This window comes from Pan troglodytes, chromosome 5, assembly GCF_028858775.2.
Source record: "Pan troglodytes isolate AG18354 chromosome 5, NHGRI_mPanTro3-v2.0_pri, whole genome shotgun sequence".
NCBI lineage: Eukaryota > Metazoa > Chordata > Mammalia > Primates > Hominidae > Pan > Pan troglodytes.
Window position 1 is genome coordinate 51,821,118 of NC_072403.2, and position 19,047 is coordinate 51,840,164.

At 43.3% G+C, this 19,047-nt stretch overlaps 1 protein-coding gene across 3 annotated transcripts in view; it reads right to left on the reverse strand.

Annotated features, from left to right (window-relative positions):
• The window catches only part of CLIC5 (chloride intracellular channel 5), a 118,081-nt gene that overhangs the window by 42,920 nt on the left and 56,114 nt on the right, over positions 1-19,047 (reverse strand). For all 3 annotated transcript variants that reach the window (XM_001142749.6, XM_016955635.3, XM_009451390.4), the window contains exons 2-4: positions 14,704-14,813; positions 8,838-8,963; positions 1,115-1,221 (exon numbers count right to left, since the gene is read on the reverse strand). In XM_001142749.6, the coding sequence (XP_001142749.2) occupies positions 1,115-1,221; positions 8,838-8,963; positions 14,704-14,813 (343 nt within the window). The remainder of the gene's footprint in view (positions 1-1,114; positions 1,222-8,837; positions 8,964-14,703; positions 14,814-19,047) is intronic.

Sequence of the window (19,047 nt, forward strand, 5' to 3'; positions counted from 1 at the left end):
TCCTGAATTATTTACTTCCCAATACACCAACTCTGTTCCTGCCAAGATTTCGTCTCTTTTACCATGCATAGCTGCATATGCTGGTCGCCTTGATCCAAAGAGATGCTATTCTCCTTGGAGCTTCTGGGGCATCTAGCATCTATTCCCTTGTTTTGGTCCATTGTGCATCAGTCACTCGTTCATTCACAAAGACTCATGGAGCACTTAAGTTGCTTGGCTTTGTGCTGGACTCCAGTCATCCAGCCTGTGAGGCTGTCCTGTCATCCCATTCTGAGGGCAAGGGAATGGCTGCCATTGCCCATAGGATAAAAATCCAAGCCCCCCAGGTTGGCACTGCAGTGGCTAGCCTGTTCCTCCTGGGCCTAACACCGTTCTTCAAGTGTTATACCTGCTTAATTGGACGGTTCCATTCAAATGGCTTTAGGTAATTCTTAAAGGGCAATGCCAAATGAAGGACTGAAAGTGCTGTGAGCATAACTGGGGGAGACTCAGCTCCCTTTCAGAAGGCCCTGCAAGAGAACCAAGTCCTGAATTCTGTAGCCAATGTCAGAAATGAAGGGCCTGATGTAGGATGGGCCAGGCTTTGAGGAGTGGCTTTCCAGGGCCCACTGTCCTGCAGAAGGGGAGAACGCAGCCCAGGTCTGCCTTCCACATTTGCCACAGTAGTGACTGTGCTGCCTCTCCCTTGGCCTCTGGAAAAATCCCTGGAGAAACCTTGTAGGGACCAGAAGGAAGCGGGAATATGTTGCTCTAATGTGATCACAGGCAGGATTGTGAACTTGGGACAAATGGGCAGTGAGGACCGTTCCGTGCAGTGCACTATGCTGTGCAATAAGGCAGGCTCAGAGGACAAACAGCATCCCTCTCTCCAGCTTGGCAGTAAAGCCCCAAGCCTTTCCTCCTGCACCAGCTAGGCAGCAGCATCCACCACCTCCTCCCCTGTGTCAAGGGGGACTAGATGGTGGTGGCGGGGGGGTGGGGGCAAATAATAAGCAGTATTGGTTCCAGATGCTTCTCTGGCCCAAGTATTTGACATGCCTATGGGCAAATTGAAGATGCCTTGGGCAGCAAATAGACCACTGCCAAGGGTTCTTGGTGGAAGGGAGTCACTCACCAGCATTGTTCTGCTGCTTGGTATTTTTGATGTAGGCAGAGAACTTGGAAAAGATGTCGATGCCTGCTGTGTTGGATTCCCGGTGTTTTGCAGCCAGTTTGGGGTACCTGGAATGGAGGATGCAGTGTTCTGTGAATCAGTAGACTTGGAGCTCCTTTAAGGGTGAGCCTATCCCTATCATGATAAGCAATACTTCCCTTTCCAGCTGCATCTACAAAATGTTTTGGGGGTCTTTATCCTCATACTATAGGGAGGGTGGGCATTCTCAGCCCTAGGTCATCCATAGAAGAAACCAGAGGCCAGTGAGGTGCTGAGATCTGCCTAGGGTGACACAGTCTGCTAGGCAAAGAACCAGAATGCCATTCAGGGGTCTCAGGATATGTCCTCTTCTTGGGACCACCAATAATGATGTGCCAGTGAGATGGCCCAATCAAAGTTCCCTCTGAGCTTGCCTCTCTATCTGGTAGGGTTCTCAACACTTCCCTTACCCACTAAAATAACCATCTACTGCCAATCCTGTGATTATAATCCTAGCTACACAGAGCTAATTCTGGGAGCAAGGAGATGCCAGGTATGTTAGCACTAAACCATTTCTCCAAAGGAAGAATACCCATGGTCCTCTTCTGAAATGTCCTTACACGCTTATTATTTGTGTGCAGTAATAACATGCAGAAACTACCAAGCTCCAAAAAAGGACATGTGTTTTCAATTGTTTTATTTTATTTTATTTGGAGATACATTTGCAATGATCCAGCCCCCCTCTCTCTCTCTTTCGTAGAGCTTTCATTTTGAAGCCAGAATAATACAAGAGGCAGGCTGGAGTTAGGACGATTGGCCTTGAGACTGAAGGAGGTAAACTTGCTCATGTGGGAACCCAGGGCTTGGACTCATTAGCCCCATCAAAATGAAAAAAATCAACTCAAATAAATATTATTTCACAAGTATTTTATGGGTATGGCCAGGTAGGGGTGGGAAGAGATGGGAGACAGTTGCCAGGCTATCATTATTTTCAATGAATGTGCACCTCTGTGATCTCTGGGTGAATCGTTTTTGACTGTCGGCTGTTGGTGTGTGTGTTGGGTTGCCTTATGTTTAAAAAGCAAAATCCTTTTTGTTTGTTTTGATGTTTTTGATAGTTCGAACCAAACAAGACTTTAAAAAATATTCGTTGTTCTTTAATGTTTTTTTGTTCCTCAACTGGCCTATGAGCTAGCATTCCTTTTGGGGCCCCTTTTGGGGCCATGTTAGGTGGCTGTGTAATTTCAGAGATACTGCCATTGGAAGAGTCCAGCTCTCTGCTGTGAGGCAGATAAGGAAGGCATTATTGTCCTCCTTTTACATGGAAGGGAACTGGATACCTGAGAAGATAAATGTTGATGGCTAATAAATGGTGGAGGGACGATGAGAACCTGGTTTCCTGGCCCTACAGCAGTGTCCTTCCCCCTCCACTGCTTCTCTGGAAACAGTGAAAGGTAATTTGCATTGAGCACCTACTGTGCAGCAGGCAGGCACTGTTCTATTCCCTTTACACGTATTCACCATTTACTCCTCAGAACAACTCTATTGGTACTATTATTAGCCTAATTTCCCACATGAGGAAACGGTGGCATAGAGAGGTTAAGCAATTTGCCTGAGGTCACATGGCTGCCTGGCAGAGCCAGGATCCCAACCCAGGCAGTTTCACAGTGGAAGACTAGGTTTTAAATTCCACATTGTGTGGCTTCTCATAAACTCCGCTGTTGATTCTCAAAGCCCCAGAACCTTAAAGGCTGAGCTGCCCACCTTGGAGGAGCTGTCTCCATCCATCAGGAGGGGGCGCTTTGCACCGATGCTCCACACACATGTCTTCCTGGGTATACTGAGAATCATCACATTCATCTGCTGTGGCTGGGGGCACACAGCAGGGCTTCCTGCAAGATACTAGGTAATCTACCAAGACATAGGAATTCAGTGTCATCTCTTTCTATTTTGGCCTTCTCACATAGAATCCAGCATGCTATTAGAATCGATAGACTTAAATTGCTATTAACAAATGCCAAGTGTTCTTTGTTTCTCCTTGATAATGTAAAGACAGAAAGGCCTAGAAAATGCACCTCAGTGGACAGCTTGTTTGGGTTTCTTGCTTTGTTTTGCTGTATCTCATCAATTGGTCAGACTTTCAGTCATCTGATCATTTCTTCACAATCAGGTTGGGCCAAACAGGGATGTGTGGTACCAAATCCAAGATGATGACAGAGGATCGTGTATTCAGGGGGCTGTGGTGGTGTCATCCTGTTTCCCAAGCACTAGGACTTGTTGTGATTTTACTGTGTAGTGCAGTGTTCCATTTGAGCTTTGTTCCTGTGGGAAGCGTGTCTCTAAGATGTTAATCTCGCAACTTTCAGTAACTACACCGGGGGAGGATGCTATATAGGATAAGTGCATTCATTTTACCTCCATATTTATGGCGTGTTTTAAATATGCAAATAAGTGGGCTACAAAGTACATTCTGTTTCTCTAAAAGGCTAAGGAAGAGTGTTTCACTCACAGAAACAGCTTTGAAATAACATTGGATGTGATCTGATGATAATCAAAGAGATGATAATTTTTTCTAACTCAGGAGTCAGCAAACTGTGACCCATGACCCCTATTTGTCTGTGGTTCTCAAGCTAACAATGGTTTTTACATTTTTAAATGCTTGAAAAATCTCAAAAGGAGGATACTGTTTTGTGATACATGAAAATAATATGAGTTTCAAATTTCAGTGTTCATAAGTAAAATATTATTGAAACAGCCATGCCCATTCATTTACATACTAGTTTATGGCTTCTTTCACAGTGTCACTGTGGAATTGTGACAGACACTGAAGGGCCCACAAAGCCAAAAATACATGACTATCTGACCTTTTACAGATAAAGCTGCTAACTCCTGATCTAACTGATGAAAATTTCTCTCCACCCGGTTTTTAAGATATCTTATTTCAAATGCATGCACTTAACTTTCATTCTGGGAAGTCAAACAGTTGGCTTCTCACCAAAAAAAAAAAAAAAAAAAAAAAAAAAAAATTTCAAAAGTAGGAAATAGTAGCAAAAAAGAAGAGAAAACCATTGCAGATGGTAAGTGCCCTATCTGGTTTAGAGTTCCAGCTGACTTCTCACTGACTAGCCACAGCCAACCAAGACACTGAACAAAAGGATACCCACCATGCAATTAAACCAATGTGCATGAAACACCTACTGAGGACTAGGCCCTGATACTGGTTTTGGGGATAGATACCCTGGAGAAAAATAAAGACAGTCCTGATGGAATGGCCTTGCTGATGGCAGCTTAAGTGTTTTCCCTCCTTTTTCTCACGAGCTGAAAAGTGGAAAGACTTCCTCTCTCTATCCCTTCTCCATTGTTCCCACTTCCTTACTTCATCAACCCCTCACACGTGAAGGACGTTAATGCATCCGACTTTCCTAATCCTTGACTGTGTGCTTGTTTGACTCATGTCTGCTGTGTAAGCAAAAGATCTCTGGAGGTGGAAGAGGCCTGGCTTATTCATTAAAAGATATCCCCTAGGATCCGGGGATTTAAGACCTAAGGTCACCAATTGTCTGTACAATTGCACCTGGGAGACAGACCCAAAACAGGCACTGGCCACTCTTTCTAACTCCTTGAGCTTCCATTTAATGAGCTCTTACTTCATATCAGGCTCTAGGCTCATTAGTATTATTTTTTACAATAGCCCTATAAGATCAACAGTATGGTTCTTGTTTTAAAGATGTGAGAATTAAAGATTCTAGAGATTTCAGGTCATTTGCCTGTAGCGGAGAATATGCATACTCACTAAATAGCCATGTAATTCTGTTTCCCAGCTTCTCTCTCACCTAAGTTGGGATCATGTGTGGATTCTGACCAATGGCATAGGAAGGAAAGTAATGTCACCATGACATTTTTTTTGCAGGCCTGGCCCTGCAAAACACTTTGGGAGATCTTTCTTCTCTCTCTCCCTGCTGAAGGAGCCTTGGAGGGCATGTATTCCAAAAATTACAGGATGGAAGAGGGCCACCCTACCCTCTCAGAATTTGCTCAAGTGAGAAATAAACCTGTGTTCTGTTAAGCAACTGGAATTTTATGGCCGCTTTGTTACTGCAACATCGCACAACCTAGTGGTATGGATTTGAACCCGAGTCACTCTGACTCCAAACCTCCTGCCCCCAGCTACCATGCCATCCTGTGGGAGGTCTGGAGGCTGTTTCTCTACCTCCCAGAGGGTCAGAACTTTCTTGTTTTTTACTGCGGTGAGTTATCGCTATACATTTTTTAAAATAATGAATTCAAGTTGTCTTCCAATTCTGTCAGTGTTCTGAACCTTGTTGATACTTAAATCATTCTTGCTAGATGACTGACTAAATGACATGCTGTGTAAATAGACTGTATCAGTTTACCCTCCTGAATTTTTATTACAGCATCTATGTTCTAGGATTATTTGAGACAATAACCAGCTCTGGAAGAGTACTTTGAGAAACTCATGGAATTGTGGAACATGCAACAAAAGGCATCTTGGAGACTATGTAGTTTCACCCCCTCATTTTAGAGATGAGAAGGCAAGGAGGGTCTGAGCAGGAGAGAGGCTTGCCCAAGGTCATATGACAAACACTCATAGAGAGGTGGCCAGAGGCAGGGCTCCTGACTCTCAGTGCTGAATCCTAGAACCTTTGGCCACTCCAGGAGATGAAAGGCAAGGGCCAGAATGTCTCAACAGTAATCCCAGCATTAATCACAACACTTCCTTGTCGAGTGTTCACTAGATCAATCTAAGGAGAAGGATGGATGTTAGTCTCATTTAGAAACAACTTAAGACTTCCTGGATTCCTCATTTTGACACCAAATGCTCCCTGGGATCAAATGTGATTTGAAAAAAATGGTTGGAGTGTTTGTATGTGGTGTTCTCCTTTAAAAAATAAAGCTAAGGGAAAAAGGCTCCCATAATGTGTTGGCTTTTGGCAGCCTTTACAAATAGTGGTATGATGAGAAACATATGGCCGACCAGCGCTTGGTGAATGGTTATGAGGGTTTTGCTGCCCCCTAGAGAACCAGAAGGCCAGGCTGTCCTGCTCCAGAGGCCTGACAACCTCCCAGCCACTCCATCTCCCAGCCTGAGGGGAAGCTGGTGAGGCTGGTGGTTTGTTCTGGGCAGACCAGCAGGTCTCTATGGGGCTGAGGCACTGGCTTGGTGACATTTACTGGGAGGTAATTGTGGCACCTGCCTCAGTCTGATGGGTGCAAAGGCATCTAAGGTATAATCCTGGGATGCTCTGGAATACTTGATGGCCTCACCCTTAGTGCCCCCACCTTGGTAGCCTTCTGGAGATATGCATTTTAACAGCATCAAGGGTTCTGCTACCTTAGAGTACTGGATTGTTAGGTCACTAACATGGCAGGAATGCACTTCATAAAACCTCCTATACACAACTGCAGTCCAGAGAAGGACCTGGACCAGTGGGAGCAGAGCTCAGGGCAGGGAAGGTAGGTGGAGAGGAGGGAGTGGAGGGAGGGTCCACATCCAGCCCTGCCCAGCTCTATTTGGATCATGGAAACTTAGAATCTGATGAAATGATGATGAAGTCAGATGATGACTCGCCTCTGGAAGAATATTCAAGGACACATGGGGCATACAGTTCCAGCAATCTCTGCCCACTTTGTGGTCCCACTGCAGTTGCAGATTGGAGACCCCTGAGTTAGAGAAGCAGCCCAGGAAAGGCACAGTTGCACTGGGGGTGGTGTGGTAGTGGTGAGGGAACCTGGCTAAAGGGCATGTGAAGAATCAGAGAGCAAGAAGGGCTCTGGGAGATATCCTGTCACAGAGAAGGGAACTGAGCCCTAGAGCAGAGAAGGGACTGGTTCAAGAGGTGAAGGGACTGGCTCAAGAGGTCACAGCACATCACTAGCAGACTAGGATTGTACCCCAGCCCCTCACCCCTCCATCCACTGCCTGGCAACAGACCAAATGGGCCCCTCTGCTCCTCACTGCTTCCACTTTCCACTTCCTAATGATCATGATGGAAGCCCCCACTCCTGAGTGCCAGTGTTACTTCTAAGAGGGAAAACGTTAACTGCATCATGAACTTTCCTCTATGGGTCTCCCAGGCAAAGTCTAAACTCTAGTTATTGAAAAGAGCATTTTTTTTCATGTGGGATTTCAAATCAGTGCCAGCAATGAGGTTGAGTCCCGGGGAGGGGGATGGAGTCTGGGCTCCCTCAGGGCACTTCCAGTGAAGTGGCTGGCTGGTGTCCTCTTCAGAGATGTGTGTGTGTATGTGGGGCTGTCCTATTGATTTAATTAATGCACTTATTTAAAGTCTATACTCAGCTGCTTCCAATGGGCTTGAGGTGGCTTTTTCACTCTCAGTGTGCAAATAAGCTGACTGAATATGGATGACAAAGAATATTTTTAAGGAAGAATATATGATTGTTTAAGGCTTATTTGGAGCATGACTGGCAGTTTTAATTTTTTAACAGCAATTCACTAGACGTGCAACCTTGGGTAAGTGACTTACTCTCTCCCTGTCCTGACTGTGAAATGAGGATAATGATAGTACCTAGGATGCTAGAAGGATGAAATGAATCATATTAGCTAAGTGTTGTGAATGGTGTCTGACACAAAATGAAGGCTGTAAAAGTGTTGATGAATAAATAAAACTTTAAAATAAATGCAGGATGGTGGTTTTTAGTAGTCAAATCTCACTAACTTTACTTACTCAGTATGTCCTGAACCCTTCCTTCTCCTCTCCCCCGATTTTCCTGCCCTGTCTTGGCTTAGCCCTTCATTCTGTCCTGCCTGGACAGTCACCAATGGCTCCCCAGAATTAATTCCTCTATCTCCAGTTTCACGGTCCTCTAGGATACTGACTTCCCTCAACCTCTAAAGTAGGTCTTAAAACGGACTCCCCACCTCCTGTGCTCAATCCCTTTCAGAATATCCCACAGGACTCACTACAGGATAATACCCTACAGGATAAAGTTCATGCCTCACTCTATATGTAATATTATTTTTCTAGTTTTTTCAAAAATTGTGATTGTTTTAATCCTTGATAACAGTATTCTTTAATGAACAAGTCTAGCTTGGGTAAATTTTAGAAGCCATCTGTCTTCTTTTTACTGCTCTTTTCCATCAGTAGCAATGTGTCACCCAACAAGAACTTATAGCTCTCTGGTCTATACTCTCCCTGAACCTGTTTGCAGAAGAGGAGCTGCTGCTTTTAGTTGATTTTTTTCATCTGTTTAATTGTGGACTCAGACCAGATTTGGTCAGGTTTAAGACCCTGGATGTTGTTTTAAGTCACTGGGTTACCCTTTCCTGACTTATTTTCATTCTGTCAGCCTTTCGGCTCTGGTTCTGAAATGAAGGAAACTTTGCCCTCACTTCAACGTCTTCCAAGCAAAGTGAGCTGGAGAGAAGGAACATACTGGGGCGAGGGAGGCCTGGTATCCTAGGGCTCCTAAAATCACTCTGTGTAGGTAGGAGTGACTGGCTCTTGTTCATAGGCCATATCTACTCTTGAGTGGATTTTGTGGAGTGGTTTTGAGATTGGCAGCCCTTTGGGGGTCCTAGGCTCTCTCTTTGAAGAAAGGGTCCTGTTCTCTGGACTGGTGAGGTTCCTTTGGAAATGCATCTGCCCAAAGTTAACACCAGGACTTTATAGATCCAGCATGAACCCTTCCCATTCAACAGCCCTGGAAAGAAACAGATCCTTACTTTTCAGGGGTCAAGGTCTCCTCCAGGAACTCCTCGATCTTATTGACGTCTGTCTTCACGTCCCCGTTGAAGGTCAGGAAGGGCGGGTGCGTGCCGGGGGCTAGGTTGTGCAGGTCAGCTGGCTTTCTGTAGAGAGAGCAAGATTCAGGTGTTGGCTTACAGCAGGGTGCTTCCTGTTCTGGGAAACCTAAGATTGATTGTAACTTAGATGACCTGTTCTATCCAACATGCCTGTCAGGTGAAACAGATTTATGGTATGCAGTATAGGTCAGGGGAGGTTGGAGAAAGTTCTGAAAGAATGTGGTGTGACCCAGGAAGTGTGTCCAGTGGAGTCAGTGAGAGAGGAACAAGTCAAGATGAAGGAGTTGAAAAAATGAAAGAATTGAAAAAATGGAGAGAATCCAGGTGACTATCTAAGTCAGATCCAAGCTTTAATTACCCAGGGGAGAGGTGGGGTTTTGCTTTTAAAAGCTCTTTCACCAATCTGCCTAACAAAAATGCGCTACACATAATTCCATACTTTAAAAATTAATGAATTAGATCATACTTTTCTCCTAATAAATATCTCCAGATACAAAAAATTGGGAGTTTGGGCCATTTGTTCAAGTTAGATGCTTCTATTGTGTGTAACTTATATTTTAATATCTAATAACTAATGTCTAACACTGGTCAGCCTTTTGTCACACTCAACAGAATACTCTTTTGAGTTATAAACAGCCCCTGATATGGCCTTTGGGCAGCCAGGAAAATAAACAAACTATTAGATTGAAAACAAAACTATTAAATGAAGATGTTTTCAAAAGTCTTCTTATTGCTAAGATTATTCCTCCACAAACACCAGGTAGGCTATTACCAAGGATTCTGAACCAAGAACCTCCTACTGGTGAGTAAGAAGATACCTGAGAGAAAGCCTTACGATTCAAGCTCCATGAGGGAAAGGACCCAGAACCATGCCTGGCATATAGTAGGCCCTCAGTAGATACATATTTTTAATGGCTACATGAATAAAGCATGCATTTTTGATTCAGCTACAGTGGCTCATGCCTGTAATCCCACCACTTTGGGAGGCTGAGGTGGGAGGATCACTTGAACCCAGGAGTTCGAGACCAGCCTGGGCAACATAGCAAGACCCCCATCTTTACAAAAAAAAAAACAAAACAAAAATTTGCTGGGCATGGAGGCATGTGCTTGCAGTCCCAGCTACTTGGAAGACTGAAGCAGGAAGATTGCTTGAGCCCAGGAGTTCGAGGCAGTTGTGAGCCGTTGATGGCACCACTGCCCTCCAGTCTGGGGGACAGAGTGAGACTTGGTCTCAAAACAACAACAGCAATAAAAACTCATACATTTTAAATTTAAAAATGAGTGATTTTAGCTGCAAAAGTAGAAATCAAATGTTGGTCTCAAATTGGTAAAAACTTCAATCCAGTTATGAAGGCTTTCGGCTTTCAGTTAAATGTGGGGAGAACCAGTAGGCAACTCCACTGCTACAGTATTCATGCTCCACCATAGTCTACCTTTCACAGTATTTTAACTTAATTCAAGCGTCTACTGTTCTCAAAATATGACTTATTTTGAGAACATTTACTAGATTTACTAGAAAGAAGTTATTTTTCTTTAAATTTTAAAAATTCTGTTCAACATACATAAATCAAAAACCTCCTAGGAGTCAGAAATTGTGCCTATTTTTAAAAATTATGGGGTTACTTAAATGTTATCTTAAGTTAAAAACAATTTATTTTCTAAGTAAATGCAACTTCTGCTTTGTGATGGAATTCAAATAGATCACTTGATTTATGAAAGTTATTTCTTCTTATAGCAAACTTTGCTGGGCCCAGTAGGATCTTTTAGGTAACACATACATATATATGTAATAGGCAGCAAATTTGGTCCCTAAGAAGACAGAAAGCTCTTTGGTGTGCCTGTTAGTTTCTGGGTCAGACACTTAAAGAAATCCAAAATAACCAAAGCAACAGTGCATTTCTCCCCCCTGGGAAAGAGGAGACCCAAGAGTCCTAAATTATCCTGAAAGAAAGGCCTAGATGATGGAGAAGTGGGTGAAATTCTGGAACGCAGTCCCAACTGAATGAATGAACAATTAATTAACTGAACAATTAATTGAACTTCCTGCACTTAGCCCACAGCAGTGCTAAGTGGCATTTCTGGCGTGCACTGGGGAGCACACTGACTACCTGCAGGAAGGCCAAGTGCAGTGGAAAGGAAAGTGGCCTTGTGTTTGACATGGCTAGGTCCTGTTAATATCCAGGAGTGTGCTTCTGTGTCTGCGCCAGCTGGTCAGAATGCAAGAGCAAGAATGGAGCAAAATGAGGGGGAAGAAGGTTTGGCAGATTGGGGAAAATGGGAAAGGGGAGGGTTACACTAAAAATGTTTAGGGAAGAGGAGGGAAAATGGTGGCGACTTCCAAGACGGGGCTGGGATTCACCCCAAATGCTCTCTCTGAGAATGCCACATTTCTTGTGGGAGTCGGGAGTGGAAAACATTAAACGCAGAAACTGTAAAAAAGTAAACAGTGGGAGTAGAGGAGTCTGTAATGAAACAAATTCCTGGCGTAATCAGTTTGGGAGGGGAAGAGAAGAATTTCAATTACTGTGCTACTCCCATGTCCCTCCCCAAACACACACACTCTCCAGCTGCATTCTGAGGCACTTGGAACTCAGACAACTGAGACGGAAAGTATTTTTAAAATCTAATTTACTTAGTCCCTTTGTTTACTTTGTGCATGTCCCTCATTTTAGACAATGAAAGGACATTCTTTATTTGCTCCTGTTTTTTAGAGCTGACACAAGGCAGCAACGTGTGTGCTCTCAGTCACCTCTCTGTGGCTTACAGATACAGGAATGTGTGGTGGTGGTGATGGTGGTGGTGGTGGGTTTTTTCCTGGGATTCTGGAGAATTGTGGCCACTGGAGTCAGACGCCCTTGGGAAGTACTGCCTATGGCCACTGATGCTTAGCTAGAGTTGCAGCCCTCTGTCTTTGTTGACCCTGCTTCAGCATTTATAGTTGAGACTATATCATTAGCATTGGATGACGTATTGCCAGGTATGATTTATGAATTATGTAATGAGGATCGGTCTTCTTTTCCTTACTGGATTGCCAGCTCCATGAACCCAGTGATAATTCTAAGAATAGCCAACACGCAACGAGTTCTTGCTATGAGTCAGGTACAGGACCGATTGCAAATGTTTTACACGGCCTGCCTCGATAAATTCTCACAATAATCCTATTGATTAAGAAGACACTGTCTCCATTGTACAGATGAGGAAACTGAGGCTCTGAAAAGTTCAAGATTATTCAGTCACTAAAGTGTAGTGCCAGGAAAATAAATCAGTTTTCTTAGAAATTAATGTGTGTGTTCATGGGTAGAGGGGGCAGTAAGAAAGTTTCCTTATCTGTAAAAATGGAGTGGTGCTACATGCCTGGTCTACGTCAAAGGGGTGTTGGCTGGACCAGGTGTGATCATGTGAAGGAGGAACCAAACCATCTGAAGCACGCGGGCAGGGGTGGTTCCCTCTCCCACTCTCTTCTCCAGCAAACATACAAGTCCTCTCTCACACATGGTAATCCAAACACCTCCAATTCTGCACTGAAGGAAGCTGCTTTTTCATAAGTCTGCTGCTCTCTTTAGTTATCGCAGACATTAATTGCATAGTGGATGCAAGTTCATTTATTTGACAGATAGTATTCGAGGACCTGTGAAAAACTAGTTGCTATGGAGGATACAAACAAACTTAAAACACGATTCCAGTCTGTCCTTGAGGGATTGAAGGTCTCATTTGAAAGATGAAACAAACTTCATAACTGAGGTATTATGAAGAGCATAGTATTTGAACCAAGCAGATGGCGTTTAGCCCCTCTAATTTCTAGTTGGCATCTTGGGTGAGTCTCATATATATCTGTCTCAGTTATTTCTCAAATAACACAGAGAAGTAAGACCTCCTTCACAGGATTATACATTATGTGATTTTTTTTTTAAATGAGAAAGCATTTACCAGTTGTAAAGCATTAGGGGTGCAGACCTCAGAACTTGATGAAACACTAAATCACAACACAAGGCAACATAGACAACAGGTGCTGGGTGAGTCTGGAGGGAGGTTGGGTTGATAGGTGTGCTTGTATGAGTGTGGTGGGATGGGTATGAGTAGGCCTTACAGAGGGGATGGGGCTGAAGCTGAGCCTGGGGCCCGGACAAGAAGGAAGAGAGGGCCTGTTTTAGACAGAGGATGCAGTTCTGCCAAGGGATGGAGGCTCAAAGGAAGAAGAACAGCAGAAGGCAGGCCAGCCTGACAGAGTAGACAGGTCACAGTGAGAAGTGTTGGGAAACAGTGTTGGGAAGAATGAAGGAAAAGACAAATCGGGGCTTCGGATGCATCAAGTCCATGGACAATGGGAAATATCAAAGGTTTCCTGTGCATGAAAGTGGCCTGATTAAAGCATTATTTTAGGAATAATAACCTTAGAATCACATAAAGGATGGGTCAGAGAGAGAGAAAAAGAGAATGTGTGAACCTGGAAAGATGAAGACCAGTTTGAAGAACAATGAGACTCTCAGGGTGGCAGTGGTGAGACTTGAAACAGTTGTAGGCTTTGAGAATGAAAAAGAGAGTTTGGAGGAAGAGAGAGTGCAATAGGAGAATGCTCTAGACTTGGCTACTGATCAACAATGAAGGCAGCAATAGAAAGGAGCAGGAAGTGTTTAGTGCCTACAAAATAGAAGAAAAAGGCCAGGAGCAGTGGCTCACGTCTGTAATCCCAGCACTTTGGGAGGTCGAGGTGGGTGGATCACAAGGTCAGGAGTTCAAGACCAGCCTGGCCAAGATGGTGAAACCCCGTCTCTACTAAAAATACAAAAATTAGCCTGTCATGGTGGCATGTTCCTGTAATCCCAGCTACTCGGGAGGCTGAGGCAGAGAATTGCTTAAACCCAGGAGGCAGAGGTTGCAGTGAGCTAAGATCGTACCACTGTACTCCAGCCTGAGCAACAGAGTGAGACTCTGTCTCAAAAAAAAAAGAAAAGAAAATAGAAGAAAAAAGGAGTTCAAGAAGAGCTCAACTCGGAGGAAAAGGATACAAATTGATGTATACAATGTTAGACATACATGATAAGAGAACATCCAAGTGAAACTATCTAGATGATAGCAGGGCTCTGGGTATAGAACAATTCACATAAAGATAACAAGGAGAATATGCCAAGCTCACCACGGATGAAGGTAGAGGCAGAAGATGAACACTTATGGGGTGAGCCTCGAGCTGTTCCACATTTAAACAACAGGTGGAAGACAGGAAACAGAATACATTCTGTAGGAGTGAAAAGAGTGTGGCTCCTGGTGTTTGTAAGTCATTAAACTGCACTCTAAAAACAGAACAGTAGTTGCTTTTCGTCCAAGCCTGTAATCTAGAACTGTCACACTGAGGACTTCTAAAGCTGGGAACATAGCATGGGAAAGGGTCTAGATCACAACTCTCTGAAGACTCAGACTCTCACACCTGAAGTCCTGCTAGGGTCCCACGGATGATGGCCTTAGTACTACTGAAATGACTAATCCTATGTTTTTAGATGTCTGTGCCCATATGTGCACCAGACACTTAGTTGCAATGCCAATGTCCATTCCTTGCTTCTTCTTTGCTAATCGTAACTTGCTAATCGGGTCAGTGAAGTGCTGGGCACCAAGTGAAATACTTGCCTTTGCAGACTCTCTTGTAGCTAAGACTGGATCCTGAGACACAGTTCTGGACAATGACGTGTGAGCAGGGGGCTGCTGGGAGCCATGGAAGGCTTTTGCCCTCCTTCATGGAAGGTTCTCTGTTCATGCAGCTAAACATACTCCTAATTTATGCAACGTACGTTACCTTTTCAGATCCACAGTGGTGACATTGAACACGACTCCTTTCAGCCAGAGGATCATGAAGAGGCGCTGAGAGAAAGGACAGTTGCCGATGCTTTCTCCATCGATTCCAGCCTGGAAAGAAGAGAACCAGTGTCCTGAGTGGGCAGGTGCAATTAGCAAGGGGAACATAAGATTGTAACACCCAAATGCAGGTCTGAGGAGACCTTACTAAAACCATGTCCCAGCAACTTCAAAGGGCGGTAGCCTGATATTATTCGTTTTTGCCTTAATGTCCACGCAGGGCAATGCCTGGCAGCATGTAAGGGCTCAATAAATACTTGCTGAATTGAACTTGATGATTATGCAGAATCATAACTTTATGAAATCATAGAACCCTTGGGGTAAAAATAGACCTGCAACATCACTTAGTCTGACACAAATGATATTGGAATGCCAACATCTACACCCCCAAGTAATCATCTAGTTTCTGCTTGAATATCTCCACTGACCAGTCATTTGTATTAATATCTCTCAAAGCAGTTCATTCTGAGGATTGCTCTAACAATTAGAAATGCTTTTCTTCGGCTACCTAGCCAAAATATGTTCCTCTGTAGTTTACCCTCCCCCACCCCTCGGTCCTTGGATGTCATGAATATAAATATCTCAGACTTTGATCCCATCTCCCTATATGGAGGGTAATCAGGAAGCTCAAGGCTTTAATCAATACACCACTTAGTTCTGGCTAGTACTTGGCCTTCACTGTCAATAATCCATTCATTTGTTACACTTTTACTCAACAAATACATATTGACTATCAGTTATGTGCAAGACACTGGAGAAAATTACCCAGGGGATTGAAAATTGAATTCCTCCAAGGAGCTTATGGCCTTCTGTAGGTGGGCTCGGGGATAAGACAGGAACATATGTAAAAATAACAGAATTATTATTGGGTGTTCTGTGCTTCTGTCATTTCATTTCCCTTCCTCAAAACAGTAGGCTTTTTTAGGTCTGAAAAGCAAGTCCATCTTTACTGCACTTCTGAGTGGGCTGCAGATCCCTGAATTTCATAAAGAATTAATTTCAAGCAAACCTATGAACAAACAAAAAAGGTTGGGGAATTGGTCTCTGTAGAATTCATTTCCATAGGGTGGTTTATTGGCCCCCAACATAATACTTAGAGGAAGAAATAACCCATTTGCTCCAGACTCTGATGTTGGCTGCCCTGGAAACCATGGCCCCCGCAGGTGGCCTGGCAGGGCATTCCACTGACAGGAAGGGCCTGTGTGGGCCGGGGTACTGAAGACTCGTACAAAGCTGTAAACAATCCGACCAATATCCAGGAATGGGGGCTTACTGAGTTTTTTTTTTTTTTTTCAAAAGAAAGGGAGAAAACAAATGCGTTCCCGAAGCTCAACACACTGTTTTCTCCCTTGAGGTTTGTTTTGCTGTGGCATTCAGATGGGGAGGTAGCGATGCCTTCTTTCATACATTAGAACCTCATTGTGTGCTTTTTTCTACCTTGCAAATTGCTCCCAGCAGGGGCTCAGGTTTATAATGGAAAACTGGAACCTTTGACAGTGTTGGCTGTATGTAATTGCTATGAAATTACAGTTATTTTACCTCCCTCTTAACTACACCAAAAGCCCCACTCCCTATTCAGTTCTCACTTTTCCTCAGTGCTGGAAGCAGACCCACCCCTGAGTCTTGAGAAAGCACAGACTCCGTTATATAAAATGGGAAAGGTAGGAGGGTACAGTGTGGGCGCTACACCTGCCCACGGAGGTAAAGTTACCAATAAAACACACTCAGACAGGTGGCTATCAATTTAATAATAGCTTGGTGCTAACTTGAGTTTATGATGTACGTTCCCTAGGAAATTCTCAAGAAGCACTTGACAGGTACCAGGTTCTCGGTCCTTTAAGACATCCCGACACAGGAAGAATTCCCCCAGGGCCAGTTATGGTGGAAGTAACAAGAGGAGAACTGAAGAAAAAACCAAAAACAAAAACAGAAGCCAGATCCATATACTGTTATCTGTTTTCCTCTGGTGGTGGTGGTGGGAGGATAAGGGAATTGAAGGAGGAACTAGCAAAATAGTGGACTTCTCAACTACATAAAAAATTCATATAATAATAATGTTAATAATAACATATCTATATTGTCAGGCATTGTTCTAAAGGATTTACATGTGTTATTAACTTGTTTATTTCTCATGAGAAGCCTGTGAAGTGGGATATTTTCAGCTTTTACAAATGTGGAAATGGAGGCACAGAGAGATAAAATACCTGGCCTAAGGTTATCATCGTGGTGAAACCAGGACGAACGCAGGTGGTCTGGCTAGAGATCCAGTGCTCTGAGCTGCATGCCTGGAGCCAGCCTGAGGGTCCAGCCAGGTAACAGGTCCTCCCCAGGTGCTGGGGAGGGCTGGCGTTGAATTGTATGGACATCCTCTGGTCCGTGTGCAATCAGCTATGCCAGGAGCATAGGGCATGGTATCCTTCATGGCTCCCTATATTTTCATTATGTCTTATTAATCTTGTATTAAACTATGATTCTGGGTTTACTAAACAAAAATTGTCAAAGACCAATAGAAATATGCGAGGATGCTACCATTTACTTTCACTGTCTGGGTGTCCCTCTTTCAGCTTCTTCTATTCCCCTTCAAATCCCAACAGCCTTGCGGCCCTAAGAAATTGTTTGTTAAACTCATGGGTTAAATATCGTGATCTGTGACGACCATCGGAAACATCAACAGAGAAGAACCAGGTGGGGCTCAGTTGGGCCCCACATCCTGAAAAATGTGAGGGAAAACCCAGGTGTACTTTGTTCCAGAGAGATTTTGAGCACTGGGGGCCAGGGACCGGCACAAAAACAGTGTCCTCGGTTGAATCATGTTCCCCCAAATTCATGTCCCCCTGGAATGTGTGTATGGGACCTTATTGGGAAACAGGGTCCTTGCAGGTGGAATCAACTTGAAGATGAGGTCATATTGGATTAGAATGGGCTCTAAACATGACTGATGTCCTTACAAGAAGAGGGAAATTTCGGCACAGACATGCAGAGGACAAAGTCATGTGAAGATGAAGGCAATGATTGAAGTGATGTATCTACAAGCCAACGAACGCCAAGGATTGGTGACAGACACCAAAAGCTAGAAGAGACAAGGAGAGCCTGGCTCTGCCCACACCTTGATTTTGAACTTCTGGCCTCCAGAACTGTGAGAGAATCCGTTTCTGCTGCTATCAGCTATACTATGTATAGCAATTTCTTGGAAACTGATGCAATCAGGGAAGTGTCAAAAAGACAATTTTATATATATATATATATATATATATATATATATATATATATACACATACAGCTAATGGCAAACTTCCCAAGCTCATGATTCTGCTTTGAACACAATTGCCAGCTATAATCCTAAAGTACTTCCTGTTCCCTAGATACAGTGTATATAACAACTTATTATAAAATATCATGCCATATATAATATTCCATATGGTGATACCAGTAGTAGTAGCATAATGTAATTATATAGGCTGTATGATTGCACTTCATCTGTTATATGCTGGATACTTCATATTATATGCTATTATATATTGCCTTTCATGTGAGCTCTCTCCATATATGATGAGCTTGGCTCCCTCAAAACATAGTTGAAGTTTTATTTACTTTGTCTTCAGCAGCAACAAGCACAGGCACCTGAAACTTACTTTATATTCAGTGCCTATTTAAATGGATGCATGCTGAGGGGAGGGTGATGTCCCTCCCTTTTTGTGGCTTGAGGATCTCAAAATTCTCTCACTGGCATTCTGAAAATCATCCTACTACATACATACTACATACATACATACATACTACATACATACATACATGGTTACCCTGAGTTATGTAGCACACTAGCCGGAGACTGTGGTTCTAGATCCATCTCTGCCTCTACTTCACTATGTGAATGACCTTAGATAAGTTACCTCCTCTTGGCCTCAACCACTGCACCTATAACTTCCTGCAATTTTGTAAATTCAAGTGGAAAATGGAGATTTATTTAAGACCGTGGTTCTCAAACTTTTTAGTCTTAGAACTCTTTTATGCTTTTAAAGATTGTTGAGGATCCCAGAAAGCTTTTGTTTATGTGGATGATAGTTATTGATATTTACCATGTTGTAAGTTAAAGCTGAAAAACATTTAAATATTTAGAAAAATGCTATAATAAATGTGTCTATTAACATACACAACATCTTAACACAAAATAACTATATTTTCTAAAAACAAGAAATTTAGTAAAAGTGGCAATGTTTTATATTTTTACAAAATCTTTAACATCTGACTTAATAGAAGTCGGCTTCCACATTTAATCTCTTGGTAT